General features: G+C 48.4%; 1 protein-coding gene across 6 annotated transcripts in view; it reads left to right on the top strand.

Moving 5' to 3' along the window:
• Nucleotides 1–26,241, top strand: part of SLC13A3 (solute carrier family 13 member 3) — a 76,959-nt gene that overhangs the window by 29,098 nt on the left and 21,620 nt on the right. For 3 of the 6 annotated variants that reach the window (XM_023626647.2, XM_070247859.1, XM_070247861.1), the window contains exons 2-9: nucleotides 2,759–3,024; nucleotides 5,336–5,499; nucleotides 14,385–14,451; nucleotides 16,231–16,296; nucleotides 17,297–17,482; nucleotides 19,766–19,891; nucleotides 23,778–23,873; nucleotides 24,828–24,932. In XM_023626647.2, the coding sequence (XP_023482415.2) occupies nucleotides 2,759–3,024; nucleotides 5,336–5,499; nucleotides 14,385–14,451; nucleotides 16,231–16,296; nucleotides 17,297–17,482; nucleotides 19,766–19,891; nucleotides 23,778–23,873; nucleotides 24,828–24,932 (1,076 nt within the window). The remainder of the gene's footprint in view (nucleotides 1–2,758; nucleotides 3,025–5,335; nucleotides 5,500–14,384; nucleotides 14,452–16,230; nucleotides 16,297–17,296; nucleotides 17,483–19,765; nucleotides 19,892–23,777; nucleotides 23,874–24,827; nucleotides 24,933–26,241) is intronic. The other 3 variants (XM_023626648.2, XM_070247860.1, XM_070247862.1) reach the window with 1 other exon arrangement.

The following is a 26,241-nucleotide window of genomic DNA, read 5'->3' as shown; positions in this document are numbered from 1 at the left end:
GTTGTTTGCAGAAATAGAAAAACCTATCCTGAAATTCATGTGGAATCTCAAGGGACCCTGAATAGCCGAAACAATCTTGAAAGAGAAGAACTAAGCTGGAAGCCTCGCACTTCCTGATTTCAAAACTTAACTACAAAGCTACAGGAGTCCAAACTGTGCGGTACCGGCATCAAGACAGATGCGTAGACCAATGGAACAGAATAGAAAGCCCAGAAATGGACCCTCGAGTGTACGGTCAAATGATTTTTGACAAGAGTGCCAATGGGGAAAGGACAGTCCACCAAATGGTGCTGGGAAAACTGGATGTCCCCATGCGAAAGGAGAAGGTTGGACCCTTATCCAACACCACATACAAAAACGAACACAAAATGGATCTGTGACCTAAAGGTAAGACCTAAAACTGTAAAAATCTTAGGAGAAAACATAGGACAGAAGCTTCAGGATGTTGGATTTGGTGATGATTTCTTGGATGCAACACCAAAGACATAGGTAACAAACAACAAAAATAGATAATTGGGAAAATAGGATTTGTTGTACAGAAATGCCTCTGCAGGAAGCTTTCTGTAGGTGTGTAAATTGCGAGAGTGAGTGTGAGCACTGATGACAGAAGCTAAGGCACTCAGGGAATGGAAATTCTCCAGTGGAGGGTATGTCAGGCAGAGTTTCAGGATGTTTTGAAGGTATGGAAATGGATGTGGGCGGGTCTTGTAGTCTTCCCCATCTGGGTAAATGACAGCCTGGTTCTTCCCACTGCTGAGGCCAACGACTGGAGTTACCCTTAGCCTCTCTTCTTTGCCTCGCACATCCTAACAGATCCTTGGCAAAGCTGTCAAGCTCCAGCTTGGAAATAGATCCAGAATTTGACCGCTTCTCACTACCACCACTGCTCCCACCAGACCCTAGCTCCCAGTATCTTTGCTTGGATTGTTACCAGAGCCATCTCATTGGTCTCCCTGGTCCTGCCCTTGCCCGTCGGTTAGATGGAGTAACCAATCATGTGTCTGCACACAGCTTGATGCCCGTTCTGTGTAGCAGAGGATGCATTCTATTAGGATGATGCTTGTTAGGATGGAATTCACTTCAATGTCCTATGGACACTGAATAAAGTCAGCAAAACCTACTGTGAGTAAGAAGTAAGAAACATGAAATGGCACCAAACAGCACCAAATCCAAGGGATTGTCTGCGTACTGAAGCATGCAAGATCATTGCCTTGAGAGAACATAAGAAAGCAAGGTCAGGGCAGTAAGTAGCTTTATTCAGCGACCGTATGAATAGTAAGACATGATTTATTATGAATCCTCTGAGACACTGATATATCAGAAGTGAAGACATTGGGGCCGGGCGTGTGGCCGAATGCTTAAGTTCGGCGGCCTAGAATTTCGCCGGTTCAGATCCTGGGCTTGGACATGGCACCACTCATCAAGCCATGCTGAGGCAGCATCCCACATGTCACAACTAGAAGGACCCACAACTAAAGATATACAACTATGTACCAGGGGGCTTTGGGGAGAAAAGGGAGGAATAAAAATCTTAAAAAAAAAAAAGTGACGACATTGTCATCATTGCCTCTTGTTTCGCAAGCAGGTGAATAGTTTGACAAGTTTTGGCAAATGTACATGCCCATGTAACCACCACCCCAATCTGAGTGAAGAACATTTCCATCACCCCAAAAATCCCCTTGCTCTCCTTTGCAGCCCCCCTGACCCCCTTACAACACACACACCTCCCGCCCTAGCCCCAGCAACCACTGAATCTGTTTGGTTTTGAATCTTTAAAGTTGCATTGTCTGCCTGTCAGTGGTCCTAGTGTTCAGCTGATAACAGCTGCATGTACCTGGTTAAGAGCGTTGGCTTAACAAGGTTAAGATTGCCTTGTTCTCTCAGCCGTTGTCTTGTTAGTGACCTCCTTGCATCTCACCCTCCTAATCTATAAAATGGGGATAATAATTACACTGAATTCACTGAGATTTTGTGAGGAATAGATAGTATCTGGTACTTAATAACCCAATAAATATCACTTGTTATTATTCCTATTTATAGAGTGTGCACTATCTGATGGGCATTGTGCTATGTGCTGGGTGTAGATGTGGCAGTTGCTACTGGTGCTCCCTCCACATCCCCATTGGCACCTGCCACTCTGCATGTGTGATGGCTTCTTACTGCACCTGAAATGCTCTGTATGCGTGTGCTCTCTGGCTGCAGGAGCGTGCTCAGCCTGTGCTTGGGGCATGCCGGAAGTGCTGGGGAGTTAAGATGGCCAGGAGTTGGAAGATAAATAGCCCAGCTTCCTGCCTCCCAGGGAGGCAACTTTGAGGCACGATCTATACCGTCAACCAGGGTCCCCATCAGGATTGAGCCCCAGCATCCCACAGTGGTAACCTTCTCAACACACTCTGTATTGGCTTCCTTCTCTGTTTCGCTTCCCCACTACCCTTCCAGAACTTTCTGGGATCCTCTATCAAGTAAACTGTTATCACTGTCATGCTCATCTCAGTATCTACTTCTAAGACAATGGGGTATTTCTTATAATCCTCAAACAGTCCTATAAAATGGACAGATATAGCTTCTCTGTTTTATAGTTGAGCAAAATGAGGCTCAGATAGGTGACACCACCTGCTCAAGGTCAAAGCCTTGGGCCCTCACCCTCTCCACTGCCTCCCTGAGGAACGCACCCTGACAGGCCCTGCTCCAGGCCCTCTTTTCCTGCTGCCACCCTGAGCTCGGCTGACCCTCCTGAGCCTGCGTCTCCCCCCTGCAGGAAGGCCGCTGCCTGTTTGTCATCCTGCTCATGGCGGTGTACTGGTGCACGGAGGCCCTGCCCCTCTCAGTGACGTCCCTGCTGCCCATCATCCTCTTTCCCTTCTTGGGCATCCTGCCCTCCAACAAGGTCTGCCCCCAGTACTTCTTGGACACCAACTTCCTCTTCCTCAGTGGGCTGATAATGGCCACCGCCATCGAGGAGTGGAACCTGCACCGGAGAATAGCCCTCAAGGTCCTGATGTTCGTTGGGGTCCAGCCGGCCAGGTAAGGCCAGGGAATGGGTCCAGCCCAAGGGCGGGGAGGCAGAGGGACCACGTCTCTTGGAGCCCAAACTCACTCTTCCTGGTTTAATCACCCAGGCCGACGGACTCATCATGTCCCGCCTTCCATTTGCTTATTCATTCCTCAGACAGTGAGCTCCCTCCGTGTGCCAGACACACTACTAGTCTTTTGGGCAGTTCTCAGAAGTGCGTCAGAATCGCCCACGAAGCCAGTTGAAATGCTTCTTGGCAGGCTCCACCCTCGGGGATGAGTGTCTAGTGGCTTTAGAGGGCTTCCTGTTAGCAGCATGGTTCAGGCCTCTCCTGCCCTGGAAAGTGACTTAACCTCTCTTTGCCTGTGGAATGAGGATAAAATAGCGTAGACCCATGCAGTGCAGTAAATCCTGGCTGCTGTCATCCTAGTTTACTATGTACCAGCCATGGTGACAAGGTGGGTAGCAAGTGGGTGGAAAGATGGCGTTGGAGAGACAGGGAGGCAGGGTCCGTTCCTGTGGTTAGGCCTCTGGCTAGGATGTGAACTTTATTCTAAGGGGATTGAGTGGCCTTTAAAGTAGCATTATTGTTGCTCCTTTAATTTTTTTTTTTTTTTTGCAATTTGATGAGTCTTAAGGATCCCTTCCTAGCATAATGTTTTTAAATGTACAAAGCGCACAACGCTTAGGATTTAAAACAACATTCACAACAGTTACAGCAAAATGCAAATACATTTTTAACAACACACAAATTTGTGATATGGTACGCTATGTACTCCTTTGCAGTAAATGATAAGATCTAGCAACCGGCCTGATAGCAACTGTAGTTAGGCAGTTTTGAGTGGCAGTGATATTCCAGGATGTCTGCAACTGTTGTAATGTGTATGAAGATATCTGTGGTTTTAATTGGTGACAAAGTCCCGGGCACTTCTAATACTACTGAACTTTGTTGCCTATGTTTATTCCAAAAGGAAATGTTTAACTTCTGTTAGACGTTAATAAAATAAAGATGCTTTTCCCCCATCATTTCTGTCGTGAGTTATATCCATGCTCCCCTTGGTTATGAATCTCTGCTTTAAAGAGCGCTAAGCTGGGGAGTGATGTGACCAGATTTGCATTTTTAAACAATTCCTCTTGGCTGCCGTGTGGAAAATAGCTGAGGGATGGGAAGCTGGATGCAGCCTAGTTAGGAGAATGTTCTGGGTGTCCAGACAAGAGAGGGTGGCAGCTTGGACTAGGTGGTGGCAGTGCAGATGGACAGAATGGATAGAGTTGAGAACTCTTTGGTTGATAAAATCGATGGGGGGAGGTGGTTAGGAAAAAGAGTCCGGATAACCTGGCTAACACCTAGGTTTCCAGCATCTGCTCTGTGCCAGGCACTCTGCTAGGCTCTGTAGCTGTGTTTCCTCCTGGAGGCACTGTCAGTCCTGCGGAGAGAGTCCATCCATAAAGCAGAATTTGATACCCAAGGGGCACATGTGGTGTGGCAGCCCACGGGAGAGGCAGGGGTGACTTCTTCACGGAGGAGGTTACGTTTGACCTTGAAGAATGGATGGGGCTGCTATCAGACATAAAGTTACAGCAGTGAAAACAGGCAGTTTGACAGTAGTTCAGAAACAGATCTTAAAAACGCAGGAAAAATATTCTAGAAGAAATCTAAATCAGTGGAGAGGGGAAAGATTATTAAATAAATGATGGAGGTTGGAATAATCGGTTTATTCTTTGAAAAAAAATCTACTTAGATCTGACTTCATACTAGATAGCTAAATAAAATCCAGGTGGATTCAGAGTTCCACATAAAGAGAAAAAATCGTGAAACTCAGATTCCCATGGAGGGAAGGACCGAGCCATGGCAGGCAGGCACGAGGTTGGGTGTGTCTGGGTGCTGGCAGGAAGCTCAGTGGAGCCTGAGCAGGGGTGCCCAGCAGGAGTGGGAGGGCAAGGGCAGAGGAGGCTGGGAAGGCCATTCAGGGTGAGATGGTGGGGAGTGTTGGTGCCAAAGCAAGGCACCTTTATTCTGCAGTGGGAGCCATCAGGATGGGAGGGCAAAGGAGAGGAAATTTCAGGGTTGGGGGGTCTTTGGAACTATTTTACGTTGAGTACCCGGTCAGTTCACTTAAACATGTTGAGCCAGTTTCCTTAGATCTGAAATAAGCCTGGTGAGTGGATTTGGTCCCTGCTTCGTCCCTGGCTTGTCCTCGCTGGGCCTTAATTTTTCACCTATAAAACGAGTGGGCTGGATTCCTTGGGGGTGGCAAACGGGGACCAGAAGACCTCCTGGTCCCTGGCTCTGGACCTGCCCCTGTCTCCCTCTGTTCCTAGACTCATCCTGGGAATGATGATGACCACCTCCTTCCTGTCCATGTGGCTGAGCAACACCGCCTCCACCGCCATGATGCTGCCCATTGCCAATGCCATCCTGAAGAGTCTCTTTGGCCACAGGGAGACTCGGAAGGACCTCAGGAGGGAGAGTGAAGAGAACACAGGTGAGGCCGCAGGAGGGACTGGGGGCCAACGCCACCAGTGTGGAGGAGTGGGAGTGGGATGTCAAAAGGGTGTCATGGAAGGTGAAGGGAAGGCACTTAGTAAGCACCTACTGTGTGCCAAGTGTTTCAATAATAATAATAATAACTGAGCATTAACAAAGTCAATCCATGGTACCTGATTTTCTTTAAAATTTGCATTTATTGAGCACTTACTGTGTACTAAGCAATGGGTTAAACACTTTACATACATTATCTCCTTTACCTCTCAAAACAGCCTTAGAAAGTAGATACTATCAGTAAACCTTGTTTTAAAGCATTTGAAAAGATGCTTAAAATCACTAATACCCAGAGACGTGCAAGCTAAAACAACAGTGAGATTTACTTCAATGAGACTGGCAAGAATGAGAAAGCTGGGTAATGCCCAGTGTTGGCGGGAACGGGGGCGACGGAAACTCCGTGCACTGCTGGAGTGTAGGCTGGGCCAGCCTTTCATAAGGGCAGTCTGCAACTGTTTAATCGGATTAAGTGTGCATCTACCCTGCAACCCAGCAGTTTCGCTCCTGGTTGCAAATGCTAGAGGAATTCAGACACAGACTCGTGAGGGGACCTGTGCAACGAAGGTCGCTGCAGCCTTCTCTGTGCCGTGGCGGGTTGGCAGCCACGTGAACGTGATCATCAGTAAAAGGAAGGTCAAGCGTGGTGGGTGCACCACCCAGCACCGTGCTGCTTTTAGGGACAAAGAATTAGCAGAACGTATATGGATCTCATAAAGCACGGTTGTGACCGCAAAAAAAAAAAAGCCAGAACGAGACATAGAGCACAATGCTGTTATGCAGATTAAAAATACGCAAATGATTAAACATTTTGCAAGAACATGAGCCAACGAAAAGCTACACATTAAACACATCAGAATGGTTGCTCCGGGAAGGATGGGAGTGGGAAACAAGGATAAAAGGGACTAAAGAAACAAAAGGGGCCTCGTGCAATGAATAGTGATAACGTGCCGTGAACTGAGGGATTGGATTCACTCAGCCCTCTGAAGCTGTGTTCTAAACTAAACAACACACAAGGAGCCACCATGTTTTCAGATGACTCAGTGAGGGCTCAGAGAGGGGAAGTGACTTCCTCAATTCACACAGAGGGCAAATGGCTGAACCTGACTTTGCACCCAGGCAGTCTGGCTCCACAGCCCACTCTCTGATCCACGAAAGTGAGAATTCTATTGGCTATAAGAAAAAGAATGCCTGTCTACAAGTAGCTTAAAGCATAGGGATTTATTTTCCTCAAATATCAAGAAGTCCGAGAAAGGCAGTTCCAGGGTCAATTCAGAGGCACAAAGATATCAGGACTGTTGATTGGCATCTCTGTGGTTTCCTTGGTCTTTCCCTCGTGGTTGCAAAATGGCTGCCACATCCTGTCTGCTTTAAAAAGTCTTTCTTTTTATGTACATAAACGTATTTTAGAAGGAAGCTTTAAATTGGTACGTGTGTGGGCAGAGATTGCTGGCTTATCCCTGGTATTGATTCTTCGTTTGTTCTTTTAGTAATAGAACCCCTGCGTGGGCACATGGCTGTGCAGAGAAAAGGTTGAATTTCCCAGCTTCCCTTGCAATTAGATGTGGTCAGGTGCCTCAGTTTAGCTAATGGGATATGAGTGGGAATGTTGTGTGCAACTTCCTGGTCCTGCCGTCCTGCTCTCTATGCCTGCTGGCTGGAATGTGAATATGATGGTGGGGGCAAGAGATGCTACCTGGGACCCAAAGATGGAAGCTGCATATTGAAAGACGGATGGCAGATCTGCCTCCGTAGCTTTGGACCATTTACCCCACCTAATACAGCAAACATTATCCATGAAACCCTGGGTTTTGTGTGCTAGTTGTATTTTTTGAATATGCATTAAAATAAATATATATCTGTCAAAAATCTAAATATTGATCCATGCGCCATCTAAGTTAATCTCATTTAGTGGGGTATGGGTACTTCCCATCACGCAATAAGGGGGCTTGCTTATTTATTTCCACGACAGCCCTGAGAGCTAGAAATGATTCTAAGTATTTTATAGATGAGGTTCAGAGAGGTGAGGTGATAGTCCAGAATCAATCGCGTTGGTGGTAAAGTAACAGAGCCAGGATCTATGCAGGGTCAAAGTCTTCCACACGGAAGGGAAGAGATGCTCTAGAGCAGGGCTCAGCAAACGGTTTCTAAAAATGACCAGATAGTAAGTGTTTTCAGCTTTGCTGGCCACTCTGTCACAACCAATCAACTCAGCCCTTGCAGAGAGAAAGCCTCCCTAGACAATATGTAAAGAGTGGGTGTGGCTGTGTTCCAGTGAAATTTTATTTATGGGTGCTGAACTTAAAATTTTATATAGTGTTTACATCACAAAATCTTATTCTTCTACTGATTTTTTCCAGCCATTTAAAAATATTGAAACCATTCTTGGCTGGCAGGCAGTGGGCTGGGTTCAGTCCAGAGGCCAGGGGCCGTAGTTCGCAGATCCCGTAAGCTCCCTCGGTTTTCGGATCGTTTCCCTTGAATCTTGGGACTCCAACAGAACCGCCTCATATTTGCCCTGGGGTGGCAGCAAGTAGTGAGACTCTTCTCCCGCCCCCGTTTCAACCCCAGCTGCCCCCACTTTTTCTGTTTTGTACACTGAGCTTCCAAGTAACAAGCACAGCTGTTTATTGAACACTTACTTTAGGCAAGAACTCTTCCTAGGGCCTTACTTCTGAGTGAGGTGGAGCCAACACTGACCTCATTTAGAGGAATGGAAATTGAGGAAGAAATTTTAAAAGAGGATAAAGTAGCCCCGAGGTCACATAGTTTCAAAACAGTGGCGCTGGTGTTGAATCCAGGCTGGCTGGCTTCAGGGCCTGTCCTCTTAACCTGTGTTATTTTGCCTCCCACACAAGATTTTTTTTTTTAAAGAGTCTAGTGGCCAAAAAGAAAATGTTTGGAAGCCAGTTCCCTCATTATAAAGATGAAAAATCTGAGACCCAGGAGGGAAAGGGGCTTGTCCAGGGTCGCACACAGTGTTGGTTGCAAGGTGAAACGCAGAATCTTTTCTCTTCTGCTGCAGGATGCCGGCGGGTAGGAGGGTCTGGGAGGCTGGGGCAGACACTGCTTTCACAGGCAGTGGGATCAGAGAGCAAGGATTGGTTAATGATCAGCCCCAGGTCCTGAAACTAGGCTAATTCCAGTGCAGAGAGAGATGTCCCCTTTCAGCCGGGTTCTGTGCTCTGTCCTGCTGGCAGGCGGTGAGGACGGGGTGCAGGGAGTGGAGACTCTTTAGTGAGCCAGGACAGGGGCCAGGAGGTTCCCAGGGGCTTTAAGTCCATGAGGGACACCCATAGCAACAACAACAATGATAGTATGAGTGTCATTTTCTACAGACCCACCATATGCCAGATACTGTGCTACATTTTTCTTACTCATTAGCTCAGTTAATCTTCATACAGTTCGATGAGGTCAATGATCCCCATTTTACAGATGAGGAGACTGAGGCTCAGAGAGGCAAAATGATTTGCCCAAAGTAACATGGTGAGTTCGTTGCTGAGCTCTGTCTGAATCCGGAGTCTGTGCTTATAAGCACCATGCCGGAGCAAGACAGAGCCTGGGGCAGGGTGGGGCCCACTGGACAAGACCCTGGGGTCCTCAGCCTTGGAGGGCAGCCCTGCAGCTTCTCTTCTGTTCCTTTATACAGCTCTGCTTCTTGCACTGCCTTGGGGACCGAGAGGCCACGTGAGTGGTGGCCTCCCCAGTGTCCTTCTACATGTGTGTTCTCATAGATCCTCCACTGCAGGCCCGCAGGGGTGGCCCTGTTATCATGCCCATTTTCAGAGGGGCAAACGGACACTCAGAGTGGTGAAGTGTTTGCCCAGTGTCCCTGAACCAGTAAAGGGCCCTTCTGGCTTTTGAATCTAAACTCTCCCACTCTTCCTCTTTGCCCTCTTTTTCGCTGCCCAAACAAAGCTGGGTCATCAACCCTGTCTTTCCTTTAGGAATGCCCAAGATGCCATTCTTCAAAAAGCAACCTTTCAGGCTGGGTGAAGGCTTGCCCTCCTCCTTTGCTGTTCACTCATGAGGCCAGGAGAGGGGCCTCCTTTCGAGGCTCTTTTCCCACCTATAAAATGAGGCCCAAACCTCCCATTTGCTGTACATCGTTGCGAAGCTCACATGAGAAAGGAGAGCCTGGCACATAGGAAGTGGCTGATAAGTGGCAATTGTATAAAAACCATGATGAGGTTTCCAGGAACGGGGAGGAGCGGGTAATAACAGCCTACCCTTCTGTGGGTCGCCCTTTCCAAGACTCCCAGCCGGGAGAGGGGTGTGTTTCCTATGCCTCCTCCGTGGACTCCCGGTTCCACGGGGGCTTGCGTCAGCCTTTTCCGTTGCCGTGGGCAGTCTACACTGGCGTAGTCTTGTTCACCTAGAATGCTGTTGGCACGTAGTGGATGTTCAATAAATGCGTGGAATTAATAAACGAATGAATGGACCAGTTACTTCACTATTCTAAGCCTCAGTTTCCTCATACGTAAAATGGGAGTATTAATACTTACCATCTAGGTGGTTGTGAGTGCTAAGTGAATTAATGGATGTAAACCTGTCTGACTTGGGGGCCTTTGACTTTCCCTGGGGTGTTCTTTACCTAATTTGATGCAAGAACTCTTTTGTGGGGGCCTTCTGTGTGGGAAACGTCAGGAACCTTTCAGCAACCCAGGGAGGTGAGGCTGGTTAGCGGTTCCAGGTCTGACCTCCTGAGAGCCAGGTGGGTGCCTTTGGGGATGGAGTGAGATTCAGGGGTGGAGAACCAACAGTCCCGGGAACAAGGCTGCCGCTGCCGCTGGCCCACTGGGTCATCTTGATCCCGACCATAAGCCACCTCTGGGCCTCAGTTTCGCCAGGTGTAAAGAGGAAGGTTCTCCCAGGCTGTCCCGGGGCTGCTGTAAGATGATAAATGCCACAGGCCTCGGTTCCCTGCCTGACACAAGCTCAGGGACTGGTCTGATTTGAATAAGCCCTTACGTAAGCCAAGCTCCCAACCGGCCAGTGATCTCCGGACCCAGAAAGGGCAGAAGCTTTGGAGACTTTGCCACACTGGCCTGTTTCTCTGTGGTCACGGGAAGCTCAGGGCCGGGCCCTGGGTAAATGGTTAAGGACTCTCGGCACCTCGGTTTTCCTATTTATTTCAGCTTCTCTTCATTGGTTTTATTACCATCATCATCATTAGAAAAATGATGCTTGGTATAAAATGTTTTCACATGACTAATCCGATGAAGAAAAAGTGAAACTTCCTGCTTCCTAATCTTACATGTTACAGGTAATTACTGTTCACAGCTGTGTGCGTACGAATGTCCTCCCCTGCCTTGTGTACAGCACACAGTCTGGTATCTTATATGCAGATGCTGGCAGCAACGAGGGTCCATGGATGAGTGACAGAGGCCAGGTGGGGGCTGTGGCAGACTGCTGAGCACACGCCCTCTCTGAGGGCATAGGCAGCCACTGGAGGCTTCGATTTCCCCATCTGTAACTTGTCCTCAACCCTGGCAGCCCAAGAGAATCACCTGCAGAGCTTTTCAAAGCTACTGAGGCCTTGGCCCCACCCCCGAGCCCCTAAACTGGAACCCCTAGGGTGGGGCTGGGCTCTTCCGAGAAATTCTACTGTTCGTCCGGGGCTGCAGAGAGAGGCCTTGGGTCATGCCTGAGGTGCTGGCAAGCTCTGCGGGCATCTGATGCTGTGTGACAGCTGTGGTCCTGACCCAGGTGGGAAGGGTAGCGAGTGAGCTAGAGATGGATGAGGACCGGGAGGTCCCTGGGTTGGAATTCTTCCTGTCCGGCCATCCCCTGGGGAGCCACTTTGCCTCCCAGCCTCAGTGTCCTATTAACAGTGCTTCGCTTCTTGCCTCAGTGCCCTGGCCTCCAGCCCCGGGCATTGCATATGGACATGTGTTCCCGTCACAGGAGCCCTGAGGCCCTCGTCCCCGTGGCCCAGGGTGAGCTGATCTGCATATACCCTCAGGCCCTGGCTGGTGCATGGTCAGCAGGGCCACCCTCAGGCTCAGTAAAAATGACACAGTCCGCCACCATGGCTTCCTGCTCCCTCATGGTACCAACAGGGAAGAAGCAGCCCAGAGTGGAGAGGGGAAGGGGCTTCCCCAAGCCCCTGCATGAGGTAAGGAAAGAGCCGAGGCTGGAGTCAAGACCTTTCCTCCCAGTGCACGAGGCCAAAGATCCCAGGAACACATCTGGAGTTCAACAGGTTGAGTTTATGATTGCTGCCGCAGTGTGGGAGAGCACACAGCGTGGGCAGCCTTGACCGCCTCAGGAAGAGGGTGTCAGAAAGGACCTTCATAGGATTGGGGCTTTGGTTGGGGCGTTTTGGGGGGACGGTCTAAAGAAGCAGGATTTGCTCTAGATTGGGTGTGGTCAGAAATCAGGAGCAACTCTATCCTTGGTGGAGAAGCAGCAGCTGTTGGTTTAGCGAGAGGGCGTGCTTGGTATTTGGTGGGTGCTGAGCTTTGAGCTGGGACAAGCCTGTGCAGTGGCCTTGCTTTGATCGTCTGTCACTTCAGAGTGACTTTGTCTGAGGTCAGCGATGTGAAGGTTGTTTGGGTCCAACAGGAGGACAACATGGTGTATCTGGGTCAGACCAATTTCAGAGGTCAGGGCCTTCTTTTTTAATCTGTCTTAAGAGTAACCCTCATTTACTAAATTCTCACTAGGAATTCCTGTTAAATTCTTTAAATCAGGGGCTGACAAACTTCAGCCTACCGCGTCTAGCCCGCCACCTATGTTTCGTGCAGCCTGTGAGTTAAGAATGGTTTTTATATTTTGAAATGGTTGAAATAAATCAAAAGAAGAATATTTTGGGACATGTGAAAATTATGTGAAATTGACATTTCCCTGTCCAGAAATAAAGGTTTAGCCACACTTATTCCTTTCCGTCTTGCCCAGGGCTGCTCTCGTGCTGTCATGGCAGAGCTGACTGGTTCACGACAGAGACCGTGTGGCCTCTGAAGGCTGAAATACCTGCTGTCTGGCCTTTTACGGAAGAAGTTGGCCCGTCCCTGCTTTAAACAGTGTCTGAGTCTTTTCCAGGCTGCTATGACAAAAACACTAGAGACCGGGTATTTGTTTCTCCCACTTCTGGAGGCTGGGAAGTCCAAGATCAAGATGCTGGCAGATTTGGTGGCTGGAGAGGGCCAGTTTCCTGGTTCGTAGGTGGCCATTTTCTCGCTGTGTCCTCATGCGGTGGAAGGGGCAAGGGAGCTCTCTGGGGTGTCTTTTCTGAGGGCACAGATCCCGTCTTGAGGGCTCTGCCCTCGTGACCCCATCACCTCCCAGAGCCCCACCTCCTAATACCATCACACTGGGGCTTAGGTTTCCACGTGTAAGTTTTGGGGATGAAAATATTCAGTCTGGTGCAAGTGGATCAACTCTAATCCTCTTGACAACCCTGGGAGAGTTATTATTTCTATTTTGTGAATTAAGTAACTGAGGTACGGGGAGATAAAGGGGCTTATCTAAACCGGGGTTTCTCAACTTCAGCACTATTGACATTTCGAGTAGGATAATTCTTTGTTGTGGGAGCATTGTAGGAGGTTTAGCGGCATCCTTGACCTCTGCCCACTAGATGCCAGTAGCACCCCCCCATCGCCAGTTGTGACAACCAAAAACGTCTCCAGATATTGTGCAATGTCTCTCGGAGGCAGAATCAGCCCTAGTCGGGAACCACGGATCTAAGGTCATGTAGTAAGTGATGGAGCCATGATTCGAACCCAGAACCCATGTGTTCAGCTACCAGGCACGCGCCCAATGTCCAGGGCCGGGTTCTTGTGCCCTTGGTGATGGTTTCAGCTGCAGGAACTGTTAATCTCTTCCATTTTTCTTGTCTCCAGAACATTATTGGAGGCTCCTGGAGAGACTGACCCATCAAGCAAAGGATACTTTTAAAAGGAAGTCAGATCCTGTCCTGACTCTCCTCTGCTCAAACACACCCCTGGCCCTGCTCCCATCTGACTCAGAAGAGAAGCCAAAGTCCTTACCGTGAGCCCTAAGACCCCCGCATGACCCAGCCCACTTCCTGCCCTTCTCTCACCTCACCTCCTGCTACTCTCCCCTCCCTCAGGCCCCTCCAGCCCCACTGGTCTCCCTCCTGCTTCCCGACATACCAGACGCACTCTCACCTCAGGGCCTTTGCACTTGCTGCTCCTGTTGCCCTAAACCCTCTTCCTACAGCTCTTCCTATGATCCTTGAGGTCTCAGATCAAATGCCATCAGCTCATTTGTCTTCTCGGTTGACCTGATCACAGTAGACCACTTGCTCCCATCCCCACTCTGCAATCACTTTCCATCACATTGCCCAGTTTTATCTCCTCCATCACTTTCACCACTGCCTGAAATTTCCTTTATTCAATTATTGTCTGTCTCCCCTTACAGAATATAACTTTCATGGCAGCAGGGACCTTGTTTATATTATTCATGGTGTACCCCAAACTCATAGTCAATAGCACATAGAAGATGCCCAATAAATACTTTTTCAATGAATGAATGGGAGATTGGGGTCACCCATCCCCTTGCTGATCCATTCCTACTCTTAGCTAGTCTTTCCCAAACATCCCTTTGACAATGGCAGCTTAGGTAAGCCTAGGCTTGAGTTATGGGTTGTCCAGCAACCTGGCAGCCAGCTCCCTGCCCACAGGCCTAGGGTCATCTCCAAATGTGGATGGGTGGGACAGAAGGATGGAATTTTGACTACCTTTTTTTTTTTTTTCAATTCAACGACTAGTCTAGGAGGGGAACCTGAAGAATGTCTCCTGATTGAGGAAGAACACGCCTGTCCCATTTGTTACCTTACACTAAAGCCGTCATGCTCTCTCCTCCCAGCTGCTGTGCGGAGAAACGGCCTGCACACGGTGCCCACGGAGATGCAGTTTCTTGCCAGCACAGAAGAGTGAGTTCCTGGTGACATGCATAGAGGAGCCAGTGCTTGATCCAAGGAGATGATGGACCAGAATTCAATGCTGCAAGCAATCCCCTCCCCTCCCCAGATTTTTCTCCAAATGGCCTAACGTTCGAGTTTCCACCATCCATCCTTTCGGCTTAGGCAGACCTCCACAGCCTCCTTAAAAAATGCAAATGTGGATGGGGCAGGGGAGCTCGTGAAATCCCCGGAGTTGTGGTGAGGAGGAGGCTCTGCAGGAGAGGGCAGAAGGGCACAAACCACACTGCGGTCAAGGAGGAGAGGCAAGCGGACAGGGTCAAGAGGCTCTAAGGACAAGCGTCCTATGAGCCCCTCACGATCCTTTGCACTTGTGTGACTTAGGAAGCGTCTTCACCTCGGCGGCACATTCGGTCTTTGGCGTCCTTTGTATACGGCAGCGTGGTTAAGATTCTGAGGTTTGGAGCCACACAGACCTGGCTTTGAACCCTGGCTCTGCCACTTACTGGCTGTATGATTCCGACAAGTCACATAACCTCTCTGAGCCTCGGTTTAGTTTCAGCTACCAACTGGACATGATATTGGAACCCACCTTATAGGGTTGTTTTGGGTTAAATGAGATAATGTCGATTAAGTGAGATAATGTCGATCAGGTTGCTAGGCCTTGCAGGCACAGATGGTAGCGCTTGTTGTTAATGTCATTATTGTCTTGATTCAATGGCGATGGAACAGCAGGAAGTAAAGTGACTTGCTCAAGGCATGCTGGGCATTGATCAGGTCTGTTTCATTCATTCAACAAATATTTATAGAGAGCTTGTGACGAGCCAGGCACCGCTAGGAATACAGCAATGAACAGACAAAAGCCCAGCCCTGTAAAGCTTACATCCCAGGGATAAGAAGCAGATATGTGAGTAAAATCCATAGTATTCAGATGGTTGGTGAGTGCTGTGTGGGAGAACAAAACAGGAAAGAGGGCTAGGCAGGAGGGCTGGGGGTGGGGAAGGGCAGTTTTAAGATAGGTGGTTAGCGAAGACCTCTCTAAGAAGGTCATGCTTGAGCAAACACCTGGAGGAGGGGTGGGGGGTCGTGGGGGATCTGTGGGAAGAGCGTTCTCAGCAGAGGCACTAGCAGGTGCAAAGGTCCTGAGAGTCCAAAGCAGACAGGAAGCCAGTGTGGCCGGAGGTGGGTGAGTGGATGGTAGGAGGCGGTGTCAGGGAGATTGCCTGGGTGGCGAGAGTGTGGTGGTGGAGGGCCACAGGCTGTGGGACCTCACAGGCCGCTGATGTAAGCTTGGCTTTGAATGAGATGGGGGCTGATGGGGGGATTAGCAGAGGAGGGGTGTGATCTTATGTTTGAGTCTTACCCCATGGCCTGTGCTCCTTCCTGGCACTGTATCTGGGGCTTTGAGTCCAGCTTTGAGATATGGATTCTGTGATTGGCCTAGCACTTACTCCCATGCAACCTGGGAATCTGTTTTGACCAGCTGCCCCTGAAAAGCTTGTGTTGAGTCCATTGGAAAAGACCTGATCCGATCCCCACCCTCTGGGACTCTGTGTCCATTGGCTGCAAGCCCCATCCCCTCTCTGGGCCTCAGTTTCCCCATCCAAACAAAGAAGGGGCTGCACTACATGAGCCCTAGGGCCTTCTCTGCTCCTCATTTTCACTGTGAGGCTCAGTCTGGTTGGGTCCCCAGGTCTGAGGGAGGCCGCAGTTCCTGACCAGGCCTCTCAGCCTGGAAGTCAGGCCGTGACATCGGTCTCCAGCTACTCCCAGTCCTTGTCTTCCTTTCAGACCTCAGATCATGTCTTCGTTGCCATCTGGAGAAGGGGCCTCTCATGTAGTAATTAAAGCCAGAAGGTATTTAAAGTATGTTTCATTTTTTTAAAAAATTGATTTGTTGCACAGGAGCAATTCTTAATTTCATTTACTTGTATAAACATTTCATAATCGCGCAAGTCAAAAAAAATACTCTTCAACAAAAAGAAAAATGTACTCCACATCTCACTCAGAGATCACAGATCTCTGAGATCTCACAGAGATCGATTAAAACCGTTAAGTGAATCTCATTCTAGATTATTTCTTCATATTCTCTATATACATAAATGCATATGTTAAATTAAAAAAATTGGTAATGTTATATATGTTTTTTGTAACCTGCTCCTACACTTAATGGAGTGTAGTAAACATCATTTCACCTCAATAAATTTGTGTCAACATCATTATCTTTTGAGTATATAATTAACAGTTCTTAATTTAATTTTCTCAAACTCTGTACAAGGAAAACAAGCCAGAAAATATACATAAAGAGTAAAAGAGAAAAAAAATCGAATTCTACTCCCGAGAAAGGCACCAAAAAAACTCTGCTTGTACCATTCTAGACTTTTCTTAATATTCATATATTCATGAAATATGTGAATATTTTTAAAATGAAAAAAATGAAGTAATGCTGTTACTTACCTTTTCCCTTTATATGATGGACATCTTTCATTTTAATAAACACCCATCTAAATCGTCATTTTTAATAGCTGCTTTGGTGTTTCTTCCAGAAAGAGGGTCATCTGTGTTTAGCTAATGCCTTTTTGATGGAGATGTGGGTTGTTTTCCATTTAAATTATATTTAATACTGTGAAGTCGCTTGGGCCTGCCCCTGAGGCACTGCCCAGTTATTTGTTCAGGATAAGATCTTGGAGTAAAGTACTTCAGCTGCAGGGTTGCACAGTTTTAGAGGTTTTTGATGCCTCTGCCAAATTCCCTTCTAGAAAGACCTCTTAGCTTTCCCGCCCCAGCAGTGAGTATCCCCCTGAGACCAGAGATGCTGAGTGTGTTCTGAATGGCGTCTCTTCGGGTTTGTTTAAAGCAAGGACTGCCCCGAGGAGGCCGAGGCCCCACTGGATCTTCTGGCCGACTCCAAGAAGGAGGAGGACTATCGCAGAAACATCTGGAAGGGCTTCCTCATCTCCATCCCCTACTCGGCCAGCATCGGGGGCACCGCCACCCTCACGGGCACCGCCCCTAACCTCATCCTGCTTGGCCAGCTCAAGAGGTAAAAACAAGTGCTCCCCCCCCACCCCCGGCACTGGAGTCTCTGCTCCCCTCCTCTCCTCCTCCCTCATCCAATGTTCAGGGAATGAGCATGGAATGCCTTCTGTCAGCCAGGCTCTGGGGACCCAGCAAAATCCCTGCCTTGGGGGACTTCCATTGTAGTGGGAAGACAAGCAATAAAGGAAAAGCAAATGAATATATAATGTCGGTGTGATAAGTTATGAGATAAAATCAGAATAAGGGAGTAGAGGGGACAGGAGTGGGTGCTGTGTTATGTAGGTGGGTCAGGAATGTACGACCTCTCTAACAAGGTGACATTTGAGCAGAGACCTAGCAGTGAAGGAGTGAGCCATGTGGACCCAGGAGGAAGAGCATTCCAGACAGAGGGAATAGCCTGGACAAAGGTGGGAACAGTCCCAGGGGTGTTCAGGGAACGGCACAAAGACCAGAGAGGCTGGAGTGCGGAAGGCAAAGGTGAGCATGAGAAGAGATAGGGTAACAAGAGGCTGGACTAAGGCCACCGTCATAAGGGCCCCAGCTTGTCCTTCAAGAGAGATGGGGAGTCGGTGAGAAGCCGGGAGCAGAGGAGTGACATCTGCTTTAAAAACTAACCCCACCCGGAGGCGTTGATCCGTGGCTCTAAGGCCCCGTGAGAAGCTTTGCACCATGCACGCTGGCCGGCAGTGGAGTAGACTCTGCCAGGAGGTAAAGTCTCCCCATCCCTAAACCTGTTCCAACAGGAGATGTCAGGACGCGAGGATAAACGAGGATTCTCAGACAGCACGACTTGTCAAGTGCATTATGCCAAACCACTTAGTTCGAAGATTTAAAAAATATCCCAGTATTTCAAGATTCAGTTTCTAAGATGTTCAGATTCCAGAACCCTGAGAGGCGAGGTTTGTAAGATTCCGTTGCAGTGGAGATGTGTCCTGTGTTCATTTAGTCCCCACGAATGCAGGTGTCAGCATTTGGCAAACGAACAACACGAGAATCATCTGATGCTCAGCGTGGCCCCAAGGGCCGGCCAACTTCTTTCCCTGCTGTTCCACCGAAGAATCAGGGCCTATTAGGAGGAAGGAGGGGACGCCGGTGCTGGTTTTCCTGAGCCAGGCTTTGGTACACACACATGAAGACTGTACTTGTGGCTAATCAAAGTTATTTTCATGAGAAATTTTAAGTACACCCATATTTTGCCTCGTGAGCCAATTTTAAAGCCTTAACCCTCCACTACCTTCTCAGGTTCTAAAATCCTTTGATTTTTAAGCTTTGATGATAGAAACCAGTGATTCTCAGCCATGGGTGCATATTAGAGTCATCAGGGAAGGGGAAAAACATATGCCTGGGTCTCACTTGCAGAAATTCCGATTCAGCAGGTATGCGATGGGGGCCAGGCATCAGTACTTTCCCAATTGGTTTAAGGCCACTGCAAACCTTTGGTGTCTTTTCATCTCCATTTTTTGAGCAAGGCCTGGCTGTGCTTCGTGTTTTCTGGTTAGCGACAGAAAACCAGAAGTCGAGATGGTCCTGCTTCAGATGTGGGGGCGATCTGGGCTTGACCCTTTGGTCTCCTCAGTTAGAAGGAAGTGCAAGCACAGGGACAGTCTGTTGGGGGGACGAAGCAGGGTGTCTGGTATCAGGACTTCCTGGAGCACATCCCCAGGGCTGAACAAGAAAGAGGCGGGCTCCGGGGGCCTCAGGGGCAGGTCCTGATTGGGGGATGGGGGTAATGGGCGAGGGGCGGTTGCTATCAGAGGGTTTTCAGGCTGCCTGCCCACCCAGACGTGAGCAGGACTTTGTTCCAACTTGAAAAGGAATTAGGGAAAAAATGCTGGAGCTGTAAGTAAAAATATCAACCATGAAAGATTTTGAGTCAATTGCATGCAAATTACATGCAAATCATATGCAACATTTGATTGCACAAGCTTGGACCTTCTGGTCTGGACGGAGGGGACTTAGAAGGAATGCCAGATAATATGGGGTTGTGATTCCCCAGCTGGGAGCCTGGGGACACCGGGAAATGGCTGCTGAGTGTTCTCCTTGGCCTTTGCTCCCAAATACATTTTATTAATTTGTTCTGATTAGACATGAAATAGACACATACTAGAACACTCAGAAAATAGAGAAAAAAATTAAAAATTTGAAATACGTTCAATCCCACTGTTAATATTTAACATATTTCTTCTGGTTCTCCATGTAAACACACACACACGCACGCACGCACGCACGCACGCACGCACCTAGCATGGCTGACCTTGCGTGGCTCTCACCTCCCTCTTTTCTCCAGCTTCTTCCCGCAGTGCGACGTGGTGAACTTCGGCTCCTGGTTCATTTTCGCCTTCCCTCTCATGCTGCTGTTCCTGTTGGTGGGCTGGCTCTGGATCTCCTTCCTCTATGGGGGAATGACCCTGAGGTACCGCTTGTGTTTCCCTTGAGCTTTGAGCCCAACCCAGCTGCACTGGAGTCCCGGCTTCCTTCCCCCGGAGGATGGCCTTCCTCAGACTTGGTCTCCTCCTGAGGAGGATTGTCGTTAGGATGTCGTGCCATCTTCTCATGTGGTGACTGTAGCAGACCTCACCTCCCGGGGATGGGAGGATAGGGTGGTGTGTGACCTGCCTGCCACGCCCGGGCCCTCGGTCAATGTCACCCATCATCCATAATCACTGATAGTATCGTTCTTTAAGAAGGTAAACACTCCTTCCAAAGGGGAGGGGAGAGCCGTGTCTCCCGTTTTACGGGGCCCTGGTCAAGGAGATAATTTGGAGTGGCGTGAGGACAAGGTATAAGACAACATTGAATCATACAGTGAGAAAAATGCTCCTTCTCTCAGCTCTTGTAGAATCGATCTGCTTCGTTGGAGAGAAGGTCTCAGCAGGGTGCTGGAGAAGACGTGACACCTCTCTCACGTCTCCAGATCAGCCTTTTAAACAAAGAAAGAGCAAGCCTCATTTCCAGAGACTTAAGCCAGCGATGGAATCTAGCCAGAATACGTTGCTGTGCTTTCATGTGTTTATTTTTGTGGTTACTTTCTGTTTATGAGAAGCGGTCCTTGTTTTCCATTTACAGGAGGAATGTAAAATTTTCTATTTAAGTACGTTTCTTTATTTAAAATGCTGAGCCTCTTTGGAGAAAATAGTAGGCAAATATGAGCCAGGTGGTGTGTGGCTATAGGAAGATTTGTGAAGTGGGTTGTGAATGCCTGGAGTTTGGGAAATCCTAAATTAGGAGCTGCGGCTCAGGGTGGGGGTGGCAGGCATGTCATAAAGTCTCTCTCTGACCCGGTCCCCTCACCTCCCTGGGTTTGAATTTGCTCGTCTGTAAAATGGGTCCAGTAGAAGCTACTCTGGATCAAAGAGATGGGAAAATGCTTTGAAAACTGAAAGGCTCTGGTGGTGGTGGTCCTTGGCTCGAACACCTTCCAGGACTCCTTGTAGCAGAAATTCAGGGTTCGAAGCTCGGCTTGGCCTAGAGCAGCAAGCCCAGACTTTGGACTCAGATGGACCGGAGTTCAAATCGTGGTTTGGACTCTCTGATCTTGAGCAACTCTGTAACCTCCCTGAGCTTTTAATTTCTTCTCTTGTAGATTGGGGATAAAAATGAGCCACTGCTAAAAACTAAATGCGGGCGAGTGTGTGAACTGCCTAGTACTGAGCCTGAACAGGGGCCCCTTTTCCTGTCTGTGGGTTTGAGGAGGACTTTGCAGGACTTGGCCTCAGAGGAGGCTATGAGAGAGGACATGCAAGGGTGGGGAGCCCAGCGAGAGGGGGGTTTCTGCGTGGGTGACAGAAAAGGTTCAGGCCAATCCCATGGCACCATCTTCGCTCAGCAGATAGCCACTGAGCACCCACGATGTGTCTGACGCTGATAGGGGTGTTGAGGATGCAGCAGGTGGGCAAGGCAGAGTACGTGCCTGCCCTTGGGGAGCTTGCACTCTAGGTGGCGGAGACAGACAGTGAACAGTCAAGCACCCCAGGAATAGCAGTCATGAAAGTGCTGTGATGCGAAGGAGAAGAACAGTGAGACATGAGGGTGTGCACTGGACAGCTCTCACCTACCCGGGAGGTCAGGAGAGCTTCCTTGGGGAAGTGACTTTTGAACTGAGATATGAAGAAGAAGTAGACGTAACGCAGTAAAAGGAAGGAAAGAGATGGAGATGAAGAAGAGCATTCTAGGCAGAGAGAACAGTGAGTGCAAAGGCCCTGAGGCCAGAGGTAGCAAGGGATGTTCTGGAACTAAATAAAGGTTAAAGCGGCCGAGTTCAGGGTGTATGGGAAATTTGTGGGAGATGAGGCCAGGAAAGGAGGCAGGAGTTTTCATATGATTTTGCCCACCCCTCCACCAGGGGACATTGGCAACATCTTGGACATTTTGGTGGCCACAACTGAGGAAGTACTACTTGGCATGGAGCGGGTAGAGGCCAGGGATGCTGCTGAATTCTACAATACACAGGACAGCCCCCGACAACAAAGAATGATCCTCCCCAGTATGTCAAGAGTTCCAAGGTTGAGAAACCTGGGCTAGCTCACTGAGGGCCTTGTGAGGGTGTGATCTTCACACACACAGCCGTTGTGGGGCTTTGAAATATATATTTATTTATTTTTAAATTTAATTTGGATAAGCTGCACATACATTGTTCAAAAATCAAAACAATATGAAGAAGTATGGCGTGAGAGTTCTTCTTCTCAATCAAGGCTTCATTTCCTCGTTCGCCCGCTATCTCCCCCTAAACAGGTATCCACACTTAGTGGCTTCGTGGGTAACCTTCCAGAGTGTCCTTGAGCAAATACAAGCAAATACAATATGTTTCTGATGACTGATCTCCGTGACAGATGCCATTTTTGTAGGATAAATTTCCATTGGTGGGATTTCTGGGTCAGAGAATAAACACATTTTTATTTTAATAGATACCGTCAAGTTGTTCTCCTTGGGAACGGCAGTAATTTGTTCTCCCACTTAGAAGTATGAGAGTGCCTGCTTCCATGCAGCCAAGTGGATTTTTGCCAATGTGATAAGAGAAGAGTAATTTGCATGTATTTTATTGAGTAATTTTGAGCAACTTTTCATATTGAGGGGCAATATGGAAAGTTTTCTATATACGTGGGGGCCATTGGTAGTTTCTTTCCTGTGAATTGTTAAATGGTCTGCTTATATCCTTTGTATATTTTTCAAATGGATTGTTGGTCTTGGTCTTATTGATTTCTAGGACTCTTTATATATTGAAAGATTAGTGCTTATTCTGCAACATGAGGTGCAAATATTTTTCCTGATGTGTTTTTTAATTTGCATATGGTGCTTTCTTCCAGGAAGAATGTTTTAGAAATTTTTTTTATGTAGATTAATTTATCAGTCTTTTCTCATATGACTTCTGAATTTTCAATTTCATTTAGAAAGATTTCCCCATTACAGGAGTTATAAAAGAATGATCCCATGTTTTCTTCTTGTATTTTTATATTTTTTACATTTAAATCTTTGATCAATTTGGAGATTATCCTCAGGGTGCAGTGTGAGGTTTGGATCCAACTTCATTTTTTGTTCCAGATGGCCACTCGGTTGTCCCAACTCTATTTATTGACACACAAAAGTTTTAAATTTTGATCAAGTCCAGTTTCTCTATTTTCAGTTGCTTGAGCTTTTGGTGTTATATCTAAGAAATAATTGCCTAATCCAAGGCCCTGAAAATTTACCCCTATGTTTTCTTCTAAGATTTTTATAAGTCCAGCTTTGATTTAGGTCTTTGATCCATTTTGAGTTAAATTTTGTATATGGTGTGAGGTAGGAGTCCACATTCATTCTTTTCCATGTGACTAGCATTGTTTGTTGAAAGACTATTCTTTCCCCATTGAATGATCTTGGTACCCTTGTCAAAAATCAATTGACCATAAAAGTATGGGTTTGTTTTGGACTCTCAATCCTATTTCGTTGATCAACACCATTGACTGAATAGCTCATCTTTTCTGCACCAATATGAGAAACCGACTTTATCGTAGATGAGATCTCCATGTATGCTTGGGTTGTTTCTGGACTTTCTATTTTATTCCATCGATTTGTTGGTTTGTTCATGTGCCTGTTTGACCCCTGAAAGGATTTTCTTTCTGGGAGTCATGTGATCAGATTCACATTTTTAAAAGACCATCCAGGCTGTAGGTGGGGAGAACAGGTTTCAGAAGGGGAAGACAGAGGCAGGGAGCCCACTCAGCAGGCTGTTGCAGAGGTAATGCGGCCCGGCCAGAGGGTGGGACCAGTGAGAAGTTAGCTGTACCTGCAGTGGCCACTCCTAACCTGCTCACTTTCTGTTTCAGGGGCTGGAGGAAGAAGAAATCTGAGATCAGCACTGATGCAGAAGATAGGGCTGAAGCTGTGATTCGGGAGGAATTCCAGAACCTGGGGCCCATCAAGTGCGTGGCTCGGGGGATCCTCGGGGCAGGGAGAGAGCTGGGCACTAGACTTTCAGGAGAGGTGCCTCCAGGCCTGACCCCTGGGTCCCCGGGGGTGGATTCCCAGGGGAATTTCAGGACCTGTGGCCTGGGGATGGAAGGTAGGGAGCTAGCTTACACAGTCAGCCTCTTGCCCTGGTGCTGGGGTAGATACCCTGAGGACCAGAATGCCCCATAGGGTGTACTCGGGGTGCGGACCTGCCACCTTCCTGCCTGATGCACCCTTTCCCTCCTGGTCCACGGATACCCGACACTGCCTTGGGTGGCTTCCAGGACCTTGTTTAATGCATGTTTCTCATGTGGAGAAAATAACTAGGAGTCAGCAGGCCTACACACAAGGAATGACTCTGCCACTAACTTCCTGCGTGGCCTTAGGCAAAGCACTAACCCTCTCTGGGCCCTACTCCCCAATCTGTGAAGTGGGCTCATTGGGTAAATATTTGCTCCAATATTTGGGGATTCTCTCGTTCTACCTCTGTCTACCCCTCTCTCCATGTCCGTCCCCTTCTGCATCTATGTTTATCTGTCCCCCTCTGTATGTGTGACTGTTCCTCTTTCTCTTTGCCCACCCCTCGATTTCTGTCTGGCTGTCCGTTTCCTTTCTCTGTGCTTTTCTGACTCTGCCTCTGTTTTGCTCCTTTTTTCTCTCTCTGGATTCGCCTTAGGACCCAGTGAAGTTCCTGGTGGGAATGATAGAAATAGTTTGGGGGAGTGTGGGAGCCCAGGGCAGGATCACTTACACCATGAGACCCCCCACCCTCACTCTGGGGACTTTCTGGGGAGTGAATTACTGCTTTCAGCTCCTCCGAGGCAGGGCTGGTCCAGCCACCCCCAGTGGGCGCCTGCCGAGGCCTTCCCTGCTGAGGTCCACGGGGAGCCTATGGTCACATTGGGGCCTGCATGTCTGTGCCACAGGTTCGCGGAACAGGCTGTTTTCATCCTTTTCTGCATGTTCGCCATCCTCCTCTTCTCCCGGGACCCAAAGTTCATCCCCGGCTGGGCCAGCCTCTTCACCCCTGGGTGAGACTCTGGGGACCCGTGGGATGGAGTCCAACAGGGCAGGTTCCGGGATGGGCCCCCTGGAGCTGGAGAGTGCGGTGGGGAGCGCAGTGCCGCTGGGGAGTCCTGGGCTGGGTTTGTGCTTTTTGTCCCGTCTAACTATTTACAGCTCCTTTTACTCTCAAGAGTTTAGGTTTGGACCATAAAACATTTGGGTTCTCGTGTGTTAAGAGCTTTTGCCTTTGGAATCAGACAAAACTGGGTTCAGATGCCAGCTCTGCCGCTTACAAACTGTGCGACCCTGAACACATCATTCATTCATTCAGTCAGTCAGTCAGTCAGTCAACGTTTATTGAGAGTCTGTTACATGCTAGGCATTAAGCGAGGTGCGGGGCACACAGCAAGAACAAGTAGTTAGACAAGAAAGTACTGCAAATCGTCATGAGTGCTGTGGAAGAAAGAGCGAGAAGGTTAGACTATAGAAGGACGGAGTCGGGGCATTGACTGTGGATAGTTTTGGGAAAAGCAAAGGTTAGGAAGAGTAGAGGTGAAAGGTGGAGATGCCCTGGGCCCGTCTACTGAGAGCCTAAGCTGGGAGCCCACTGAACACCTTTGCAGAACCGAAGAGGCCTGGTGTGACCGAGGCTGGGTGAGCGGGGCAGGGGGGCAGGAGTGGCTGGAAGGGCAGTGAGGGCTGGATCGTGGAGGGTTCTGTCGGACATATTGAGCATTTTGGTCTTTTTTTTTTTTTTTTTGGCAGAGCAGTGGGAAACTATTGGAGGGTTTTAAGTTACTTCACCTCCCTGTGCCTCAGTTTCCTCATCTGCCAAATGGTATCGTAATAGTATACTCAGTGCATTGTTCTGACGATAAATCAGGTGCTGTATGTCAAGTGACTCGAATGGCACACAGAAAGGAGTCAGTAAAATGTCAGCTATATTGGTGAGGGAACGGATAGTGGGGGCAAAAATCTGGGTGGGGAGAACAGAAGAGAGCCGTCTAGATGACTCCTGTCATCCAGAACAGGGGTTGGAGAACTAAGGCTCATGGGCCAAAGCTGGCCCAGTGGTTGTTTCTGAATCGCTTTTACATTTTTAAATGGCTGGAGAAAAATCAAAAGACAAGTAATATTTTGTGACACATGAAAATTACATGAAATTCAAATTTCTGTGTCTACAAATAAAGTTTTATCGGAACACAGCCACACCTGTTCGTTTATTTGTTCTCTGTGACTGCTTTCATGCTACGACGTCCAAGTCAAGTTGTGACAGAGACCATAGGGTCTGCAAAGCCAAAATTTACTGTGTGGCTCTTCCCAGAAGACGTGCAC

Source organism: Equus caballus, chromosome 22 (assembly GCF_041296265.1).
Source record: "Equus caballus isolate H_3958 breed thoroughbred chromosome 22, TB-T2T, whole genome shotgun sequence".
NCBI classification, from domain to species: Eukaryota; Metazoa; Chordata; class Mammalia; order Perissodactyla; family Equidae; genus Equus; species Equus caballus.
Note: the sequence above shows the minus strand (reverse complement) of the source record. Positions and strands in the feature narration are given on the sequence as shown.